This window comes from Choloepus didactylus, chromosome 6 (genome assembly GCF_015220235.1).
Source record: "Choloepus didactylus isolate mChoDid1 chromosome 6, mChoDid1.pri, whole genome shotgun sequence".
Classification (NCBI taxonomy): domain Eukaryota; kingdom Metazoa; phylum Chordata; class Mammalia; order Pilosa; family Megalonychidae; genus Choloepus; species Choloepus didactylus.
The window spans coordinates 11,395,243-11,411,826 of record NC_051312.1 but is presented as its reverse complement, the minus strand read 5'-3'; the positions used below and the strand labels follow the sequence as shown (position 1 = coordinate 11,411,826).

The following is a 16,584-nucleotide window of genomic DNA, read 5'->3' as shown; positions in this document are numbered from 1 at the left end:
CATCTACACTCTTCATCACCAACTCTCTACCATGGTAAGGAAGAGGGGCAATGACGGAGGCGCCCTTGTGTCTGTTGACGTTCCTTGGAGTCCAGTGTGCAGCTGAGTCTGGCATGGAAAGCTGTCCTGCCATGTGGGCCCCTCAGCCCACCTTCTGGGCCAGAAACCTCAAGAGGGATGGCAGAGCAGAAATCAGTATGGGCCATAGGATTCCCAGACCTGGCTTCAGCGGGGCCAAGAGCCCTAATCCTAAATAGACATAAAATCCCTGTTCCAGACTTGAAGGACTTGGAGGCTGACATGCTCCTGCTGCTTTGGACTTGTCTGCTGCTGTCTTAACCCAAGCCATGTCCCCAGAAGAAGGGAGTGACAAGAAACTTTAGGATGAGAATCGAGGTTGCCAAAACCTTTGCCCCCTATCTTCCTTTTGTGGGAGTTGGGGTAGAGGGAAGATTTTCCCTCACCATGGCCCCTTAGGCAGGCTGGGTAGGTTGGGAAGCAGCTTAGCAGTATTTTTGGAAAATGGAACAGGGGAGATAGGCCATGGAGGCCAGGCCTTCAGGACCTTGCCAGGAGGGTCAGGGTGCCCTTCAACAGACTGGCCCAAATGCAGGTACCAGCAGGGCCTGGAAATGCCCCTCACCCCAAGGTGTATGAATCCTAGAGCTCTTTTTGGAGAGAAAAGGGCAGGTAATTTGAAAATCTGCTTGTCTAACAAATGCTGTTTGAGAATCAACCAGACTTAGGTGTGCTACAGGCTGTGCAGAGAACATAGGGGAAGAGAGCTATATGGGCTGGAATGTACAGCAGAGGCTTTGGGACTTAGATGGACATGGAGCTTAGAGATGAGAGAAGATTCCCCAAGGAGGAGAGATTTTAAGCATCTCCCGATTCAGAGTCTACCACATGCATGGGATCTTCCTTCCTGGGTTCTTAGTCTAGTAGATCACCAAGAAACAGCCTGCAACTGCTATGCAAAGAGAAAGGAAGGCTTGACCCAAGGAAGAAGGAAAATATTTGTATCAAGATACTCATCTGTTTTGCCTGCAGAGTATCTGGTTGGTTAAGCAAACGTCTTGTCAAGAAACCCTGGACAGTTTCTTGTGTGGTAGCAAGTCATTCCTTTTCTCCTGGTTTTTGAGGACTTCACTTAAGCCAGGGGGCTTATGGAAGGAAGACCTTTGACTCACGCTCCTCTGGTCATCCTGCTGCCCTCCAGACTGCCTCCTTTCCAAGGCAGCTCTGGATGGTTCTGGGATGAGGCTCTGGCAGCAGTTTTGTTCCAGGATGCTGGAGCAGTGGCACCCGGTGTTCCCTGAAAGGGATAAATCAAGGCTGTAGGCAAGAGTTAGACCAGACTCTATTTAGCAGCTTTATTGAAGCATAAGCATAATTTAGATACCATAAAATTTCCCCATTTTAAGTTACAGTTCAGTAGTTTTATTAAGTTTATAGTATTGTGCAGTCTTCATCACCATGCAGCTTTAGAATACTTCTGTCACTCCCAGAGTTCCCTCGTCCCAGTTTACAGTCAGTCTCCACTCCTGCTCCCAGCTCCAAGCAGCCATTGGTTTGCTTTCTGTCTCTATCGTTCGGGCTTTTCTATACTTGAAATGGAATCATACAATACGTAGTCTTGCCCCTGACACCTTTCATTAAACATACCACTTTTGAGGTTCTTCTATGTTGTTACATGCGTTAGAAGTTCATTCCTTTTTATTGCTTAGTAGTAGTCCGTAGTATGAGTGTACCAGCACCTCTGGTTTATCCATTCTCCAACAGTGACGAACATTTGGATTGTTTCCAACTTGGGACTATTATGAATAATGCTGCAGTGGACATTTGTATTTAGGTCTTTTTTAATAGCTTTATCAAGATAAAATTCACATACCATGCAATTCACTCATTTAAGGGATACATACAATTCAGTGGCTGTTAGTAAATTCACAGAGTTGTACATCTGACACCTCAGTCAGTTTTTTGAACATTTTCATTACCCCCAAAAAAAGCCCTGTACCTCTTAGTCATCACTCCCAAATCCTCCCATCCCTCTAAGTCCTAAATAACCGCTAATCTATTTTCTGTCTCTATGGATTTGCCTATTTTGGACATTTCATGTCAATGGATTCATATAATATGTGGTCCTTTGTGACTGGTTTCTTTTCCTTAGTATAATGTTTTCAAGGTTCATCCACCCTGTAGCATGTCACTACTTTTTGTTGCTGAATAATATTCCACTGTATGGGTATATACCATAATTTACTTATCCTTTCATCATTTGATAGACACTTGGATTTCCACTTTGGGGCTATTATGAATAATGCTGCTATGAACATTCCCAAACAAATTTTTATGTGGATGTACATTTTCATTTCTGTCAGGTATGCACCTAGGAGTAGAATTGCTGGATCATATGGTAACTATAGTCTTTTATATGGGTGTATGCTTTTGTTTGGACCAGGCTCCCCTTTTTTTTAGGTTTATACACTGTTCAGTGCCAGTTGTTGTAGTTGTGACTTCTGCTTCCTCACACCCTTATTTGAGCTGTGGGGTGTCTAGGGAAGACAGAGCAGGACAGGCTGCCGCCTTGCTCAGACTCGGTCATTCCATTTAGTTCGGGCACATCTACCTACCACAAGCCAGTCTCTGATGTGGTGCTTGGATGTATTGAATAAATGATATTTGCCTGCCCTTGTGAAGCTTCTGTTCACATCGGGATAGACAGGCGACAAGTAAATGTAAAATGAGAAATAAAAAAGGCAAATGTAAGAGTGTCAGGTGGCAATGAGGGCTCTGAAGCAATTCTGACCATGTTGCCCCTGGACTTTGAGATGCAGCCTTCTTGCGGTGTGAACAGGCAACAAGGAGGGTAGTAGGAGACTGGCTCTCCCACAGGAGGTGAAGGGGCTGCTGGGTTATTGATGAGGGGGGTTGTATTGCCCGGTGGTGGAGCCAGTGATGGAACAGCTCACGGTCTCTTGGTACTGACCTTGGGCTGTGCTCTTCTGGAGGAAGGTCTGGCTCTCTCTTCTCATTCCCTTCTCCTTTTTTCCCTCCTGCCTTAGGATTCCTTACATGACTACCAGCCCCCTCGTGTCTGCCCCTGCCCCCCGACCTCTTAATGTTTTTCACAGAGGGCAAGGGTGTGGGGAACTAGAAGGGCAGTGTGCCTAAAGGTGTGTCTCTTTCCACCCGGCAGCCCACCTTGGGACACCTTGACTCCAAGCCCAGCAGTAAGTCCAACATGCTGCGGGGCCGCAACTCGGCCACCTCTGCTGATGAGCAGCCCCACATTGGCAACTACCGGCTCCTCAAGACCATTGGCAAGGGTAACTTCGCCAAGGTGAAGTTGGCTCGGCATATCCTGACCGGGAAAGAGGTGAGTGCTGGGGTGGGGGACATGGAGCATCTCCTAAGTCTGTGGGCAGCAGGTAGCGGTGGGACTGCTACCACAGCCACGCCAGCCTCTCGTCTATCAGGGAGATGTGAGGTCTGGGCACATGGTGTTGCTAAGAGGGACGGGGTGAAAAGAAGTAGGAAATAGAAAGGAAGTAGATTAGAGTCTGGGTTTAGCTTGGTCAAAGAGGTAATCCCAGGCTGTTTGTCTCACATGCAGGTAGCTGTGAAGATCATTGACAAGACTCAGCTGAACTCCTCCAGTCTCCAGAAAGTAAGCACATAGCACCTCTCTTCGTGGTTCAAAGAGCTACTGACCCCATTTGGACCTTTTGAGTCCCTAGTTGAAAGTCTCTGGCCATTGGACTGCCCCCACCATCCCTCCCTCTGGCTCTGCTCCCTTTAGGGCCTCAGCCGCCAGAACCTTGTGGGGACTTCTCCTGGGTGGGCTTCCTGGCCCGGGACACTGGCTCTTTTGAAGTCATTCTGCCCCTTCCCAGCCATGTGGCCTCCCTATCTGCCCTACTTCCTGCATCTCCATATTTTCTGGCCTGGGGCCAGCCCTATGCAAAAACACATGCTTATAACCATTGCTAGAAACACATGCGGCTACTCCCAAGATCTGGAGTGATCCAGGGAAGCAGCCCTAGAAGTACAGGGATGAGAGGAGGCAGGGAAGCTGCCACTGGGTTCTGTGCCAGCTCGAGTATCAAAGACTGGGACCTTTAGAAGCTAACCTCTACTACCAGACCTCTGGCAATGTGGACACATGAGGGACAGATCCTCCCAGTTTTCCTTCTCACTTCTGGGCTGCTCTTGGCTAGAGTGCCCAGTCATTTGCACACATTCTTCTCTAAATGAGACCGGACACTTTCTTCTTCAACTTGCAGTGGGAAACAGGGTTTAGCTGGTAGGGAGAGCCTTCCAGGTAGGAACACACACACATGCTTCTTGCCCAAGAAACTGTGGAGAGCTGGTAGGAGTGAGAAGAGAAAGACGGTAGATTTTTATTTGCAGAAGGGGGAAATCTTGCCAGTGACAGGTTGTTACAGAGCTGAAAACTTGTCTGTCCTTTCCTTACCTCATGGGTTCCAGCATTTAGGGGTCCCCTTGTCTGATTCCAAAAAAAATAGCTGACCCTGGCCCAAATTTTCTGACCTTGGTGAGCCTCCTAGTTCCCGTAGTTCTTTTTGTCTTGTGGCAGATTGAATTTTTCTCTTCGTGAGCGTGTTGTGGCATCTGAGTTGGGGGAGGGGCATCACCCAGGCTGACAGAGTCAGGCATGGGGAAGCTGGGCAGCCTGCGACCAGGGGCGGGGGGGTGGTCGTCGTGAGAGAGACACTTACTAGATTGGGGTATGTGGATCAAGTTTCCCCAGTGTGCTGATGGACAGAACCAAGGTGTTTCCTATTTTGGGGGATCTCCTCAAGGATTCTTGGGTTCACAGGAAACACTGCTATCATCACCAGGGCTTGCCTACTTGGAGCTTTCCAGGAGGAAGAGAAAGAGGGCTGTTCTTGACATACGACTCCCCAAAGAAATAGAAGCCAGCTTGGTGTGGGTCATTTGGAGCCATCTAGCCTGCCATTGAAATTGTCTCTAGAGCCAACCAAACCATCTGTGCCAGTTTGGATGTATTATGTCCCCCAAAATGCCATTATCTTTGATGCAATCTTGTGGGGGCAGACATATTAAGGGTTGATTAGATTTAAATCTTTGAGTGTTTCCGTGGAGATGTGACTCCATCAACTGGGAGAGACCTTTGATTGGATTAATTTCCATGAAGGTGCTATTCTGCCCATTCAGGGTGGGTGTTAATTGGATCACTGGAGTCATATAAAGAGTTCACAGACAGGAGCTCAGAGCAACTGAGAGTGACATTTTGAAGAGTGCAGCTAAGAGAGGACAAAATGCCCCAATAGCAACATTTTGGAAACGCCATTTTGAAACGCAACCTGGGAGCAAGCAAATGCCAGCCACGTGTGTTCCCAGCTAACAGAGGTTTTCTGGATGCCAATGGCCTTTCACCAGTGAAGGGCAGCATTAGCAAACAGGAATACCATCTGATTTCCTGCCTCTTTTTTCTCCCTACCTCTTCCCAACTGGCTGGAAGGACCTAGCACCAGACAAACGCGGCCACTCTGAAAGCCTAGTAGCGCACTGTTACCAAGGCCACTCTGATTTGACCACCTCACTCTGGTTAAATCTGATCCCAGCAATGATTGCTAAAGGAAGAACGTGAAAGAAGTTAGCAACCTTGGGGTTCTAAACCAGCCCCAGAAACTCCAAGTTCTTCCAAGAGAATGCCACTTCCAGGCCAGGCAGGCGCCCTCGGGAAGAACCCTGTGTTCTGCAGTAATCACAGCTGCCTCCTATTGCTCCCTCTGGACTGGTATCTGGGATTTTTTGCCTCTTCATCCAAGAAAACCTCTGGGCTGGAGAGGAAAGTAAGAGAAACCTGGGGCTCTAATAAGAAAAGGGAGCCAAGATCCGAACTGGGTTCCTAAACATTGAAAAACCTGCCTCTTCTTTTCCTTTCCAGCTCACAAAAGTTCTGGGGACTCAATAAGGAGGGAAAAAAATTTGTGTTCACTTTTTCCATAAGCTGTATCCTGAAATTGGGCACCCAAGTCCCTACCACCACACTCCCCCCCAGAAAACAAAAACAAAAAAACAAAAAACTCTTCGTGCAGGTGATAAGACCTGGAAGTTACAGAAATCCCCACCTCCAGTTCTCTGGCCCCCACAGACGGGATGGAGTTCATTTCTGTCATCTTTCTTTTTGGAAATGTATGGTTTGGAGCCCCTGAATTTGTTTCACAAAGAGAGCGTGAGTGTGTGTGGAGGCGGATTTGATTAAAATTGGCATCAGCTATATATAGTAGTGGCTTCTTCCACCACCTCCTGGGAGGCCCGGGAGAGAAAGGCCTATCCACTAAGTTCAGAGCCCTCTGACTTCTATAAATCCAAAAATCATGGTGTTCCCCTTCAGAGCTCTACCACCCCTTTGTACAGACCAAGCTGGAGTCTGTTTAGTCACTGAACTTCAGAAGCAGTTCAGGTCTGAATATTCATGTCCATGGGCTCACACTCCCTCCTTCAGAGGCCCCAACCAAAGCCTGTCTGCTCTTGGCGGGGCTGGATTTGGGTAAACTGTAGAGAGGGCAAAGCCAGCCTCAACATAGGTGTGTTTGGGGGGGGCAGGTAGCAAGTCCTTTGAAGAGAATTCCAGTCCAGCGTTTCTCCAGCTTACCCTCCCCACCCCCACCGCCTCCCTTCTCGCCATCTGGGAGGGGCTCGGATGATCTAGACAGCTGCCCTGTGTCTTTTTCTTGCCTGTGCTTCTGAAAAAAGAATCCTAGCAGTGGCTCTGTTTGGAGGGGATCTGAAAGGAGCGAGTAGAGCAAGCATGACCCCTGGCATTTTATTTTCCAGCTATTCCGTGAAGTAAGAATAATGAAGGTTTTGAATCATCCCAACATAGGTGAGAACCACTTGTCATTCCTTTCTTCCTTCCCCCACAGCAGGGCTACACTTTCTGGCACGTAGTCCTCCCTGAGGCACGTTGCTTTCTGGTGTCTGTAGTCTTCAAGGATGCCTCTGGGGAAGTTCAGCTCCAAATCCAGCTCTACCTCTGGCACACCGGGCTGTCCCTAGTAGTTTGGCTGGTATGAGAGGAACTTGTCCTTGGGAGGGGGAGGATGTGATAGGGAGGGAACTTTCATCCCTAGGATGCCCCCGTACATGTTGGGACTTGATGTTTGGCCCCTGCTGCTGCTTTGACTCATGGCTTGGCCTTTCTCTTTTAGTTAAATTATTTGAAGTGATTGAGACTGAGAAAACACTCTACCTTGTCATGGAATATGCTAGTGGAGGTAGGTGTGGAATTGCCTCTTCCTATTGTGTCCTCATTACCCCCACCCCACCCCCCACCCCAACACCAGCAAGCTCTGACCTAGTTCCCTACCCCTGTCTCTTTCAGGAGAGGTGTTTGATTACCTAGTGGCTCATGGCAGGATGAAAGAAAAAGAGGCTCGAGCTAAATTCCGCCAGGTGGGTGTGACTTCCTCCACGGAGAGCGGGCCTGACCTCTGCCTTTTAGGGTTTGGCATAGATTGAAGAGCTGCCATCTCTAAGTGGCCCTTGGAGGGTCCTTTCGGTGTGGCTTATCTGGGTGGCAGCTTAGAACTGGTCACAGGGTCCCAGTTCAGCCAGTGGCCCCTGGAGCCCACCCTCAGGTACCCTGGGCTGACCCTTCTTGCTTCCTTTCAGATAGTGTCTGCTGTGCAATACTGTCACCAGAAGTTCATTGTTCATAGAGACCTAAAGGTAGGCCATGCTGTTATCCCCTGTGTCTTTTCGCGTGGGCTGGGTGGTCCTCCTCCATTCACCAGCACGTGAATCATCAGGCCCCAAGGAAACTCCAGCCCTGATTGTCTTTGAGCTGATGAGGAAGCCCTAGGGCTGCTTCTGATACAGGCCCTGAGACTGGACTTAGGATCCTGTTCCAGCAGAAGAGCAGAGAGCCTCTGCCATTTCAGCTCCAGGCCCATCACCTCTCAAGGCTGCCAGACGTGGCAGGAGTACCCCAGGCTTTCCCGTCCTTCAGGCAGTTTGGGGACTGACCAAGGAAAGAACCTTGAGCGTCCCCACAGCTGTGTGATTGGAGTTTTGCAGATGTGCACACACGACTGCACCACCTCTTTCCCCGAGACGTTCGCACTTGGGGCTGACTACCTCAGTGCTCTTGGGCATGGCCGTGATGAAGCGGGGCCCGGCGCGGAAGCCTGGTGCAGCTACCAGGCTCCTGGAGCCTTCAGATCCCAGTCCTCACCTGCTGCCTGTGGTGGAGGTGCCTGTGTTGCCCTCCTCACACACTGACCGAAGCACTGCCCCGGGGTCAGTGGAGAAAGTCCTAAGACTTTCTGTTTGTCCTCCCGTTCTCCTCAGCTCCTTCCAGTCCCATTGCCTTAGTGTGGGCTGCTTGGTTCCGTGACAGTTTCCATCTTACCTCCCAGGCAGAAAACCTGCTCTTGGATGCTGATATGAACATCAAGATTGCAGACTTTGGCTTTAGCAATGAATTCACCTTTGGGAACAAGCTGGATACCTTCTGTGGCAGTCCCCCATATGCGGCCCCGGAACTCTTCCAGGGCAAAAAATACGATGGACCCGAGGTGGACGTGTGGAGCCTGGGAGTCATCCTCTATACACTGGTCAGCGGGTCCCTGCCTTTTGATGGACAGAACCTCAAGGTGGGGTGAAGTGCAGGCTTAGCTCATTTTTGTTACTTCTCATTTCCTCTCTCAGCCTCTGGTCTGAGCCCTGACCTCTCACCTTTGCCACCTCCCTGCCTTTCTCCCAAGCCAGAGCTTCAGAGAAGGGCTTGGTAAAGGTGGCAGCACTGAAAGGTCTTCTGCACCCGAAGCAGTAACTTCACTTCCTTTCTGAGGCGTGGGATGATTGTACATCCTCGCTTGCCCTGCTGCCCCAGGGCACTCTGGGATTGCTGGGTTCTGACAGATCAAGCTAGAGGGCACCAGGATATTTGAATTCACTGCCTCTCTGATGAGGTGTCTTGTCCCAGGCTGTCTGCCTCCTACCAGATGTCATTTATGTTTGCCTGGCCGGTCTTAGGTCTGAAGATCCTGACTGTTAGGCTTCTTCCCTTGGCCCTGGGGTGATTTAAATGTCTTAATCCTGGATCCCTCTCCAGGAGCTGCGAGAGCGGGTGCTGAGGGGAAAATACCGTATTCCGTTCTATATGTCCACGGACTGTGAAAACCTGCTCAAGAAATTTCTCATTCTCAATCCCAGCAAGAGAGGCACTTTAGAGGTGAGCAGCCTCGAGCCGCTGGCTTGCAGGTCCTGGGGTTCCCAGGCAGACCCCCCAGCTGAGGTTCCTGCCTTTATGCCCTTTTCCCTTCCCTTTGCTCCCCAGCAAATCATGAAAGATCGATGGATGAACGTGGGTCACGAAGATGATGAACTAAAGCCTTACGTGGAGCCACTCCCAGACTACAAGGACCCCCGAAGGACAGGTAAGGCCATGCTGGCCATGGGGTTGGGTCTGCTGAGGGGTCAGAACCTGCCTTAACTGTCTATCCGCCCTGTGTAGAGTTGATGGTGTCCATGGGTTACACAAGGGAAGAGATCCAGGACTCTCTGGTGGGCCAGAGGTACAACGAGGTGATGGCTACCTATCTGCTCCTGGGCTACAAGAGCTCCGAGGTGCGTGCTCCCTGGTCCGTTCCCTGGTCCAGCCAGCCATGCCGTCAGTGGCACCCCCAGGCTTCTTGCACCCTTTGGGGGCAGAAGCTCATCTCCCTGTAGGTGTGCCCTCTGCTGACCGAATTGAAGCCTTAGCTGTGGGCCCCAGTTCCCTGAGCCTGGCTTTTCCTGATCTCCATTGGTGAATGAATAAGAAAGCTGGTGGGAGGGTCTGGGTCTGGGTCTGAGTCTCAACCTGGGTGCGGTGGTCTGGCTCAGTCTGTGTTGTTTAGACTGAGTCTAGGTCAGTCAGCCTGGGCCAGTCAGTCATTTGTTGTGTGTCTGTTGATCTGGGTTCTTTACGTCTGCTTCCATGTGTTTGGGTTGGGGGGCCGGCGGGGGGGTGGCGTTGAGTGCTTCTGTAGCCTTCTTCTAGGAATCGGAGTCTGTGTGTTGTTTCTGTCTGGGGCTTGTATTTGGTCTGTGTCTGAGTGTGTGCGTGCCCATCCTCCTGTCTGGGCTCTGGAGGATTTGTGGGGAACCATGTCTGTGAGTCTGTGGGTATCCCTGGAAGTGGGGTTTTGTTCATCGTTGAGCACTCGCATGTGCCCTCAGCCTCCCCACCTGCTCTCCCCGGCGGTGGTGCACTCCTTTTCCAGGTTCCTGCCTTAGCCTACTCAAGAGGCACTGAGTGGTGGTTGGCATGGGCCCTTGTTGGTGCTTGTGTGGTGGGGTGAGGGATGTGGTCCCTAAGTCTGAATATGTGTTCTTGTGGGTATTGGGGTCTCTCGGGGTATCTTTCTGGTGCAGGAGGGTACATTTGCTGGTGTCTGGATTGGGGCATGTGTGAAAGGCAGGGACAAAAGGGGAATACGTTTAGTTGCACATTGGTCTTTGGGGGTGGTGTCTCACGAGCCCCTGGGGTGCGCCCTGTCGAGGCAGGGCAGTCAGTATGTCTATCCGTAGGGATCTTTGCGTGACTTCTGCCCTCCCATGATGCCACGTTTTCTGTCCTTGCAGCTGGAGGGTGACACCATCACCTTGAAGCCCCGGCCTTCAGCTGATCTGACCAATAGCAGTGCCCCTTCCCCATCCCACAAGGTACAGCGCAGTGTCTCGGCCAACCCCAAGCAGCGGCGCTTCAGCGATCAGGGTAAGTGCTTTGGGGAGTTGCAGGTGGGACACCAGAGGGGTCAGAGGCTCTGGGGGCTTTGGGTGACACAGCTTTGTTTCTTTCCCAGTTCAGCCACTTATTAGTTGCGTGGCCCTGGGCGAGTCACTTACCTTCCCTCAGCCTCTGTGAAATGGGGGTTTGCTGGGTTGCTGGCAAGACTGTAGGACAGGAGCACACACCTGATGGGCCCGCAGTGGTCCCTGGACTCACCAGCTCCCTCTGGCTCAGCAGCTGGTCCTGCCATTCCCACCTCTAATTCCTACTCTAAGAAGACCCAGAGTAACAACGCAGAGAACAAGCGGCCTGAGGAGGACCGGGAGGCAGGGCGGAAGGCCAGCAGCACAGCCAAAGTGCCTGCCAGCCCCCTGCCCGGCCTGGAGAGGAAGAAGACCACCCCCACCCCCTCCACGGTGAGCCACACCCACCCCTTCCGCCCCTCCAGCCCCCGCCAAGCCTCCCATCCCGCCGCCCGTGCTCCCTCCCTGTCTGAGGTGGAAGGTGTGGGGAAGGGGGTTTCTGTGCCCTGGGGAAAGAACCTGACAGCAGAAGCCTTTGGTTTTCTGTGATACAACTCTCACTCTTTACTCCCCACAGAACAGCGTCCTCTCCACCAGCACAAATCGAAGCAGGAATTCCCCACTTTTGGAGAGGGCCAGCCTCGGCCAGGCCTCCATCCAGAATGGCAAAGACAGGTGAGCAGGCCCAGGCCCCAGCCTGCCACTCTCGCAGGAGTCAGGTGCCAGCAGCCTCTCACCGCTGTGCTGTCTGTTGGCAGCACCCTCCCGTCTCCCAGCCGGAGCCTTCCTCCCTGCGCCCTAGAGCTCGGCCCTGCTCTGTTCAGCCCAGCTTTCCTCACACCAGCACCTTCCCTTGGCCTTGCTCCACCCTCTTCTTTTCTCCTCAGTGACCATCTCAGCTGCCTCCTTGCTTCTCTCCCACATCCAGGGCAGGGCACTGCCCTCCACCAGGCATTAGTGCCAAAGGCCTTGCCCTTTGGGCTCTGGCTCAGGGCAAAACCGAGATGCCCGTCTGAGGTGTGCATGTGGAGGGCAACTCCAGCGTTGCTGCCCCTTGCTGCCCGGGAGAGCAGGGTCCCTAATCCCAACAGCATTTCCTGGGGGGTGGAGTTCCAGGCTCCACCCTTTCTGAGCTTAGTAAGTTTCCCTTTAGCGACACCCTGCTCTTTTCTGAAGGAGAAGCATCCTTGTTTTTTGAATTCCTAGGAGACCAGTGTAGCCGGGAGGTAGTTGCCTCCTGGCAGCTTTCCTTCATTTCATTTTTGGTTTCTTCTTCCCAGGCTGTGCGCCCCCTCTCCATTGCTTCCTCACCCTGCCCTCGCTTCCCATCCCCACGGTGCTCAGCTTTGACTTGCATCTCATTGCAGCTCGCTGGGCCTGACCTGCATCCTGCGGGTGCACTTCAACTCTGGCTCTTCCCCTGCCCTTGCTTCCTAATCCAGGCCTCCTGCCCCCCACCCCCTAACCCGGGCCTCTCCGCTGCTTTTGTCTCCTAGCCTAACCATGCCAGGGTCCCGGGCCTCCACGGCTTCTGCTTCCGCCGCAGTCTCCGCGGCCCGGCCCCGCCAGCACCAGAAATCCATGTCGGCCTCCATGCACCCCAACAAGGCCTCTGGGCTGCCCCCCACGGAGAGTAACTGTGAGGTGCCGCGGCCCAGGCAAGTGTGCTGGGGCAGCTGGTGCATCTGCTGCCTTCAGCCTGCCCCACCCCCACCCCCAACAATTTCTTCTTCCCACCTGGGGGTCTTGCTCTTTTCTTGTCATCTTAGCCACAAGAAATGGTTCGGTCCCCTGCAGCCAGGAAGGGGAGAGAACAAAAAAATGGCATACATGCCCCTCTTTTCCTCCAGCTCTGCCTGTCAAAACAGATTTGCAGGGAGTGGTCCTGAGGCTCAGAAAGAAGCCTTTTTTTCTGGGCCTTCCTGGACTCCCTTAGGACCCCAGGGACGGTCAGCAGCACAGAGACGCCATCTTTGAGGGCTGTTCGGCATTGTCCCCTTGAGCTTCTAGCTCCATAGGAGCCACTTCTCTTCAGCCTGTACTGCTCTCCCTCACTCTTGACCTTCCTTGCCTCCCTCCCTCACCCAAACCATCTCCGTCCACCATTCACCCTGACTTCCTCCTTACTGGTGTCCTCAGTTGTCTACCCCTTCCTTCTGTGTCCTCTGTGGTGGCTGCCTCTGACCTAGCCTCTCCCTTCCCTGTTCCTACCACAGGGCACTCCAGGTGCTCGGTGGTGATGGCTTTTCTGTGCCCTGATGCTCTCCCCTCCACCCCACTCTGTTCCCACAGCACAGCCCCCCAGCGTGTCCCTGTAGCCTCCCCCTCCGCCCACAACATCAGCAGCAGTGGTGGAGCCCCAGACAGAACCAATTTTCCCCGGGGTGTGTCCAGTCGAAGCACCTTCCACGCCGGGCAGCTCCGACAGGTGCGGGACCAGCAGAATTTGCCCTACGGTGTGACCCCAGCCTCCCCCTCTGGCAACAGCCAGGGCCGGCGGGGGGCCTCTGGGAGCATCTTCAGCAAATTCACCTCCAAGTTTGTACGCAGGTGAGTGAGGTGTTCAAGGTGTTAGGGAGACCGAGTCCAGGCCTTCCTGCCTGCCTGGGGGTGGGGTTGGGGACAGCCAGAACTGGGCTTGGGTCCTGGGGAGAGAAAAGGCCTGAGGCCCAAGCTGGGAGTGGGCATGGTCTTTGTTGACACCTCCTGTGCCCAGGCCTGGCCCCTCTTGGGTCCCTCCCCACCTCCTTGCACACACCCCTCATTCTCTGGCCCCAAGCAGATGGCCCCTGCCGCCTCCTCTAGGAGAGTGTGAACTCAGATACTAAAATAAAAGCCCCCCTCTTCTCTCCTGGGTTCCCATGGAAACTTATATTTGGTGACGCAGCTGCAAAGTCATGAGGCATGAGCCGGCCTGGGCCCACGAGGAAAATAGGCCTTTTCCTAATCTCTTGCCTCAGCCCCTTTGACCTCCTTCCCTCCCGCCCAGTTGGTTATGGTTATTTAAGACAAGAGCAGGGGTCTGGCTGCAGCCGCTCCCCTCTCACTCCCCAGGGTGGATGGAGCCGATAAATGAAATAGCTGGTGGGGGCCCTTGGTGGCCCTTTTCCCATGGAGCACTGGGGTGCCGAGGCTCTCCTGTGGGTGAGGAGCCTCTTCATGGGTTTCCCACGCCTGAGCCCCTGCAACCCCAAGGGGGTAAATTTGTTTCTCGCAGTGCACCTGGGAGTTCTGCCTCCTGGCACGTTCCCTGTCCCCATCCCACGTCCTCCACCCACCTTGGAGTAGGGGTGCAGGAAGCACTGGGGGGCTCTGGGAGCTCAGGCTGGCTTGCGTTTCCCTCCACGCAGCTGGACTGGCCCAAACCACTGCCGCTCTCCAGCCCTGGAGCATGGGTGCCAGGGTGGCTGCAGGGAGGGGCGTGAGCAGGTCTGGACATCTCGGACTCTAGTCTCGCTGAGCGGCTCTTCCAAAAATGGGGTGTCTCTTGGACCTGTAAAGCCCACTCCCCACCTGCTTATCCACATACCGTCTTGTTGGTTTTTTTTTTTATTTCTTTTTTTATTTTGTCTTTTTTTTTGTTTGTTTTTTTAGAAATCTGTCTTTCAGGTTTGCCAGAAGGTAGGCGTTGAGCCCGCTGTGTGTGTATGTGTGTGTCGGTGTCCTGTGTCCTGCCTCCATCACTAACTCCCCTTTTCTGGCTCTCGCTCCCTTCTCCGTCTGCTAACCAGGTCTGTGTGGCCTCCTCCCTCTGCCATCTTAAAGGGATGAAGACTGCCTCCAGCTGCTGCCCTGCCTGCCATCTCACAGACGGGCAGGGCTGGGGAGCACACGGCCCCTGAGAGGGCATGTTTGCCCACTCAGGACAAATGGCTTTGCAAATGATGGGCCTGGGGCCTGCAGCTGGGCCTGTCCCCAATCCCTGGGGACCTGCTCAGGGAATTCTCCCTTTAAGATTGTCATCCTCGCTGCCCTCCCCCCCTCCTTGGGGTTTGGGTCACGATGTTGGGTTCCTTTTTTGTCCCTTTCTCCTGCTGTGTGCATGCGCTATGAGAAGGCTCCACTGGGATTAAGAGTGCATCTGGGATGGTATTTCACGTGGGGGTCTCCTGGGCTGCCCCTCCTCTGGGCCCCTGAATGTCAGTGCTTTTGACCTCTTCTCCCTGTCCTATGGGATGGCAGAACTTTGAAGGCACCTCAGGGACACTCAGTCCCCAGGTTTCAGTCTGACTCCTCCAGGCCCATGGAGGCTTTGCCTCACAAATGGGGTACAGCACCCCCACCTGGCAGCTCCTGCAGCACACCTCCCCAGCACGCCCCCTCCCTCCAGCAGTATCTGGATAGAATCGAGCCTCTTCTCTCCTGGACTGCTTTCTCCTGTAGTTTCCAAAGAGTCTGGAGCTGGCATATTCTAGAGCAGGAGTGGTTCTGCCCCCAAGCTCTGAGAAAGAGTATGAGGCCCTGCCCTTGGGCATCTCCGTTCCCAGGCCAGGTCCTGGCTCTTCTACCCCTGGCCCCATTGTCATCCTCTGGGGGCCCAGATGGGCCAAATACCAAGCTGAAGACCCAGGCCAGGCCCTCCTTGGGGCACTGGTTCTCCAAGGCAGCCCAGGCCCTACAGAGGGGCCGGGACACCAGGCAGTCCCATGGGTGCCCCCACTGGTGGCGAACCTGTCTATACAGGGGCTTCAGGCTCTGCCCCTTCTATTCACTCCTCCCCACCCAGCTCTTCACACGGCTACCTAATGTCGCCCAAGGCCTGCAGGGGCTTCCACCACCTGCAGGAGCCGGGCCCTCGGGTCGGGCTGGAGAGAGCAGCTGAGGGCTCCTTCCCTCGCTTACCCCGGGCTCCCCGCTCACAGTGCGCTTGTTGCATTCGTGTGTCTGTGGTGTCTTTGTGTTCCTTTTACATGTGCTGCTGCTGCTCCTCTCTTCCTCCTCCTCTCATCACTGCCCTCCTCTGCAGTCCCCAATTTCCCAGCTCCAGGCCCCCAGTCTTCCAGCCAGGAGCTGGAGAAGCCGCTCAGCGGGGCCAGACCTTTTCCCCACAGCCCCCTTCCAAAGTGTCTGCCCCACCCTGCCCTCCGTCCTCCCTTCTGTGCAAGCAGATGTCCCGGCAGGCTGGCAGGGAGTCTTTAAAGCGTGTGCCCTTCTCCCCCTCCCGTCGTCCCCAGGCACACTCTGAGCAGCTCCAGGTCTTGGCCCTCTGGGCCTCCTGGGAGAGGCTGCTACATTACTCCCCTTCTCCCACAGAGATGCAAAACATGGCAGCCCCTTCCCTCCGAGAGGACTGCAGTTCTGAGACCCGGGTATATTGGTGCAGAAACCCACTCACAGCCCTCCCCCAGAGCAGAACGTGAGCCCTGGCCGCGGGGCCGCCTTGAGCTGGGGCTGTGGGCTCCAAATCTGGGTGCGCACCCACGCTCCCCTCCCCCTGCTGGGACAGAGGCCAGGAGCTGAAGGAGTGCGGGGAGGGACAGTGGAGCTGCCCGTGGGAGGTGCCGCAGGGCCTGCCCGTACCCACCCTCACCTGGGCCTGCGGCGGCGGAAGGAGCAAGAGGCCCCGGCACTAAACTCTCCCTCGCTCTGTTTTTTGAGGAACCTGAATGAACCTGAGAGCAAAGACCGAGTGGAGACGCTCAGGTGAGAGGGCTGGAGCCAGCACCGGCCCTGCCTGGGCCACCGGGCTCGCCACAGCCTCCTGCTCCTCTCTTCCTTCTGCCACCTGGCTCTTCCTCCAGTGCTTCTGCCCTGTCCCCCCGCCCTTCTTGGGGCCTCCCTTTCCTC

General features: G+C 54.0%; 1 protein-coding gene across 9 annotated transcripts in view; it reads left to right on the top strand.

The window, feature by feature from the left end:
- Positions 1 to 16,584, top strand: part of MARK2 (microtubule affinity regulating kinase 2) — a 54,771-nt gene that overhangs the window by 35,621 nt on the left and 2,566 nt on the right. For 2 of the 9 annotated variants that reach the window (XM_037838182.1, XM_037838181.1), the window contains exons 2-18: positions 3,200 to 3,379; positions 3,617 to 3,670; positions 6,832 to 6,880; positions 7,206 to 7,271; positions 7,379 to 7,449; positions 7,669 to 7,725; positions 8,415 to 8,651; positions 9,113 to 9,232; positions 9,338 to 9,437; positions 9,515 to 9,627; positions 10,627 to 10,759; positions 11,012 to 11,190; positions 11,375 to 11,472; positions 12,294 to 12,455; positions 13,090 to 13,347; positions 14,392 to 14,418; positions 16,396 to 16,440. In XM_037838182.1, the coding sequence (XP_037694110.1) occupies positions 3,245 to 3,379; positions 3,617 to 3,670; positions 6,832 to 6,880; positions 7,206 to 7,271; positions 7,379 to 7,449; positions 7,669 to 7,725; positions 8,415 to 8,651; positions 9,113 to 9,232; positions 9,338 to 9,437; positions 9,515 to 9,627; positions 10,627 to 10,759; positions 11,012 to 11,190; positions 11,375 to 11,472; positions 12,294 to 12,455; positions 13,090 to 13,347; positions 14,392 to 14,418; positions 16,396 to 16,440 (1,904 nt within the window). In that variant the 5' untranslated portion in view covers positions 3,200 to 3,244. Of the gene's footprint in view, positions 1 to 3,199; positions 3,380 to 3,616; positions 3,671 to 6,831; positions 6,881 to 7,205; positions 7,272 to 7,378; positions 7,450 to 7,668; positions 7,726 to 8,414; positions 8,652 to 9,112; positions 9,233 to 9,337; positions 9,438 to 9,514; positions 9,628 to 10,626; positions 10,760 to 11,011; positions 11,191 to 11,374; positions 11,473 to 12,293; positions 12,456 to 13,089; positions 13,348 to 14,391; positions 14,419 to 16,050; positions 16,154 to 16,395; positions 16,441 to 16,584 lie in introns of all 9 variants that reach the window. The other 7 variants (XR_005217295.1, XR_005217294.1, XR_005217297.1 and 4 more) reach the window with 7 other exon arrangements.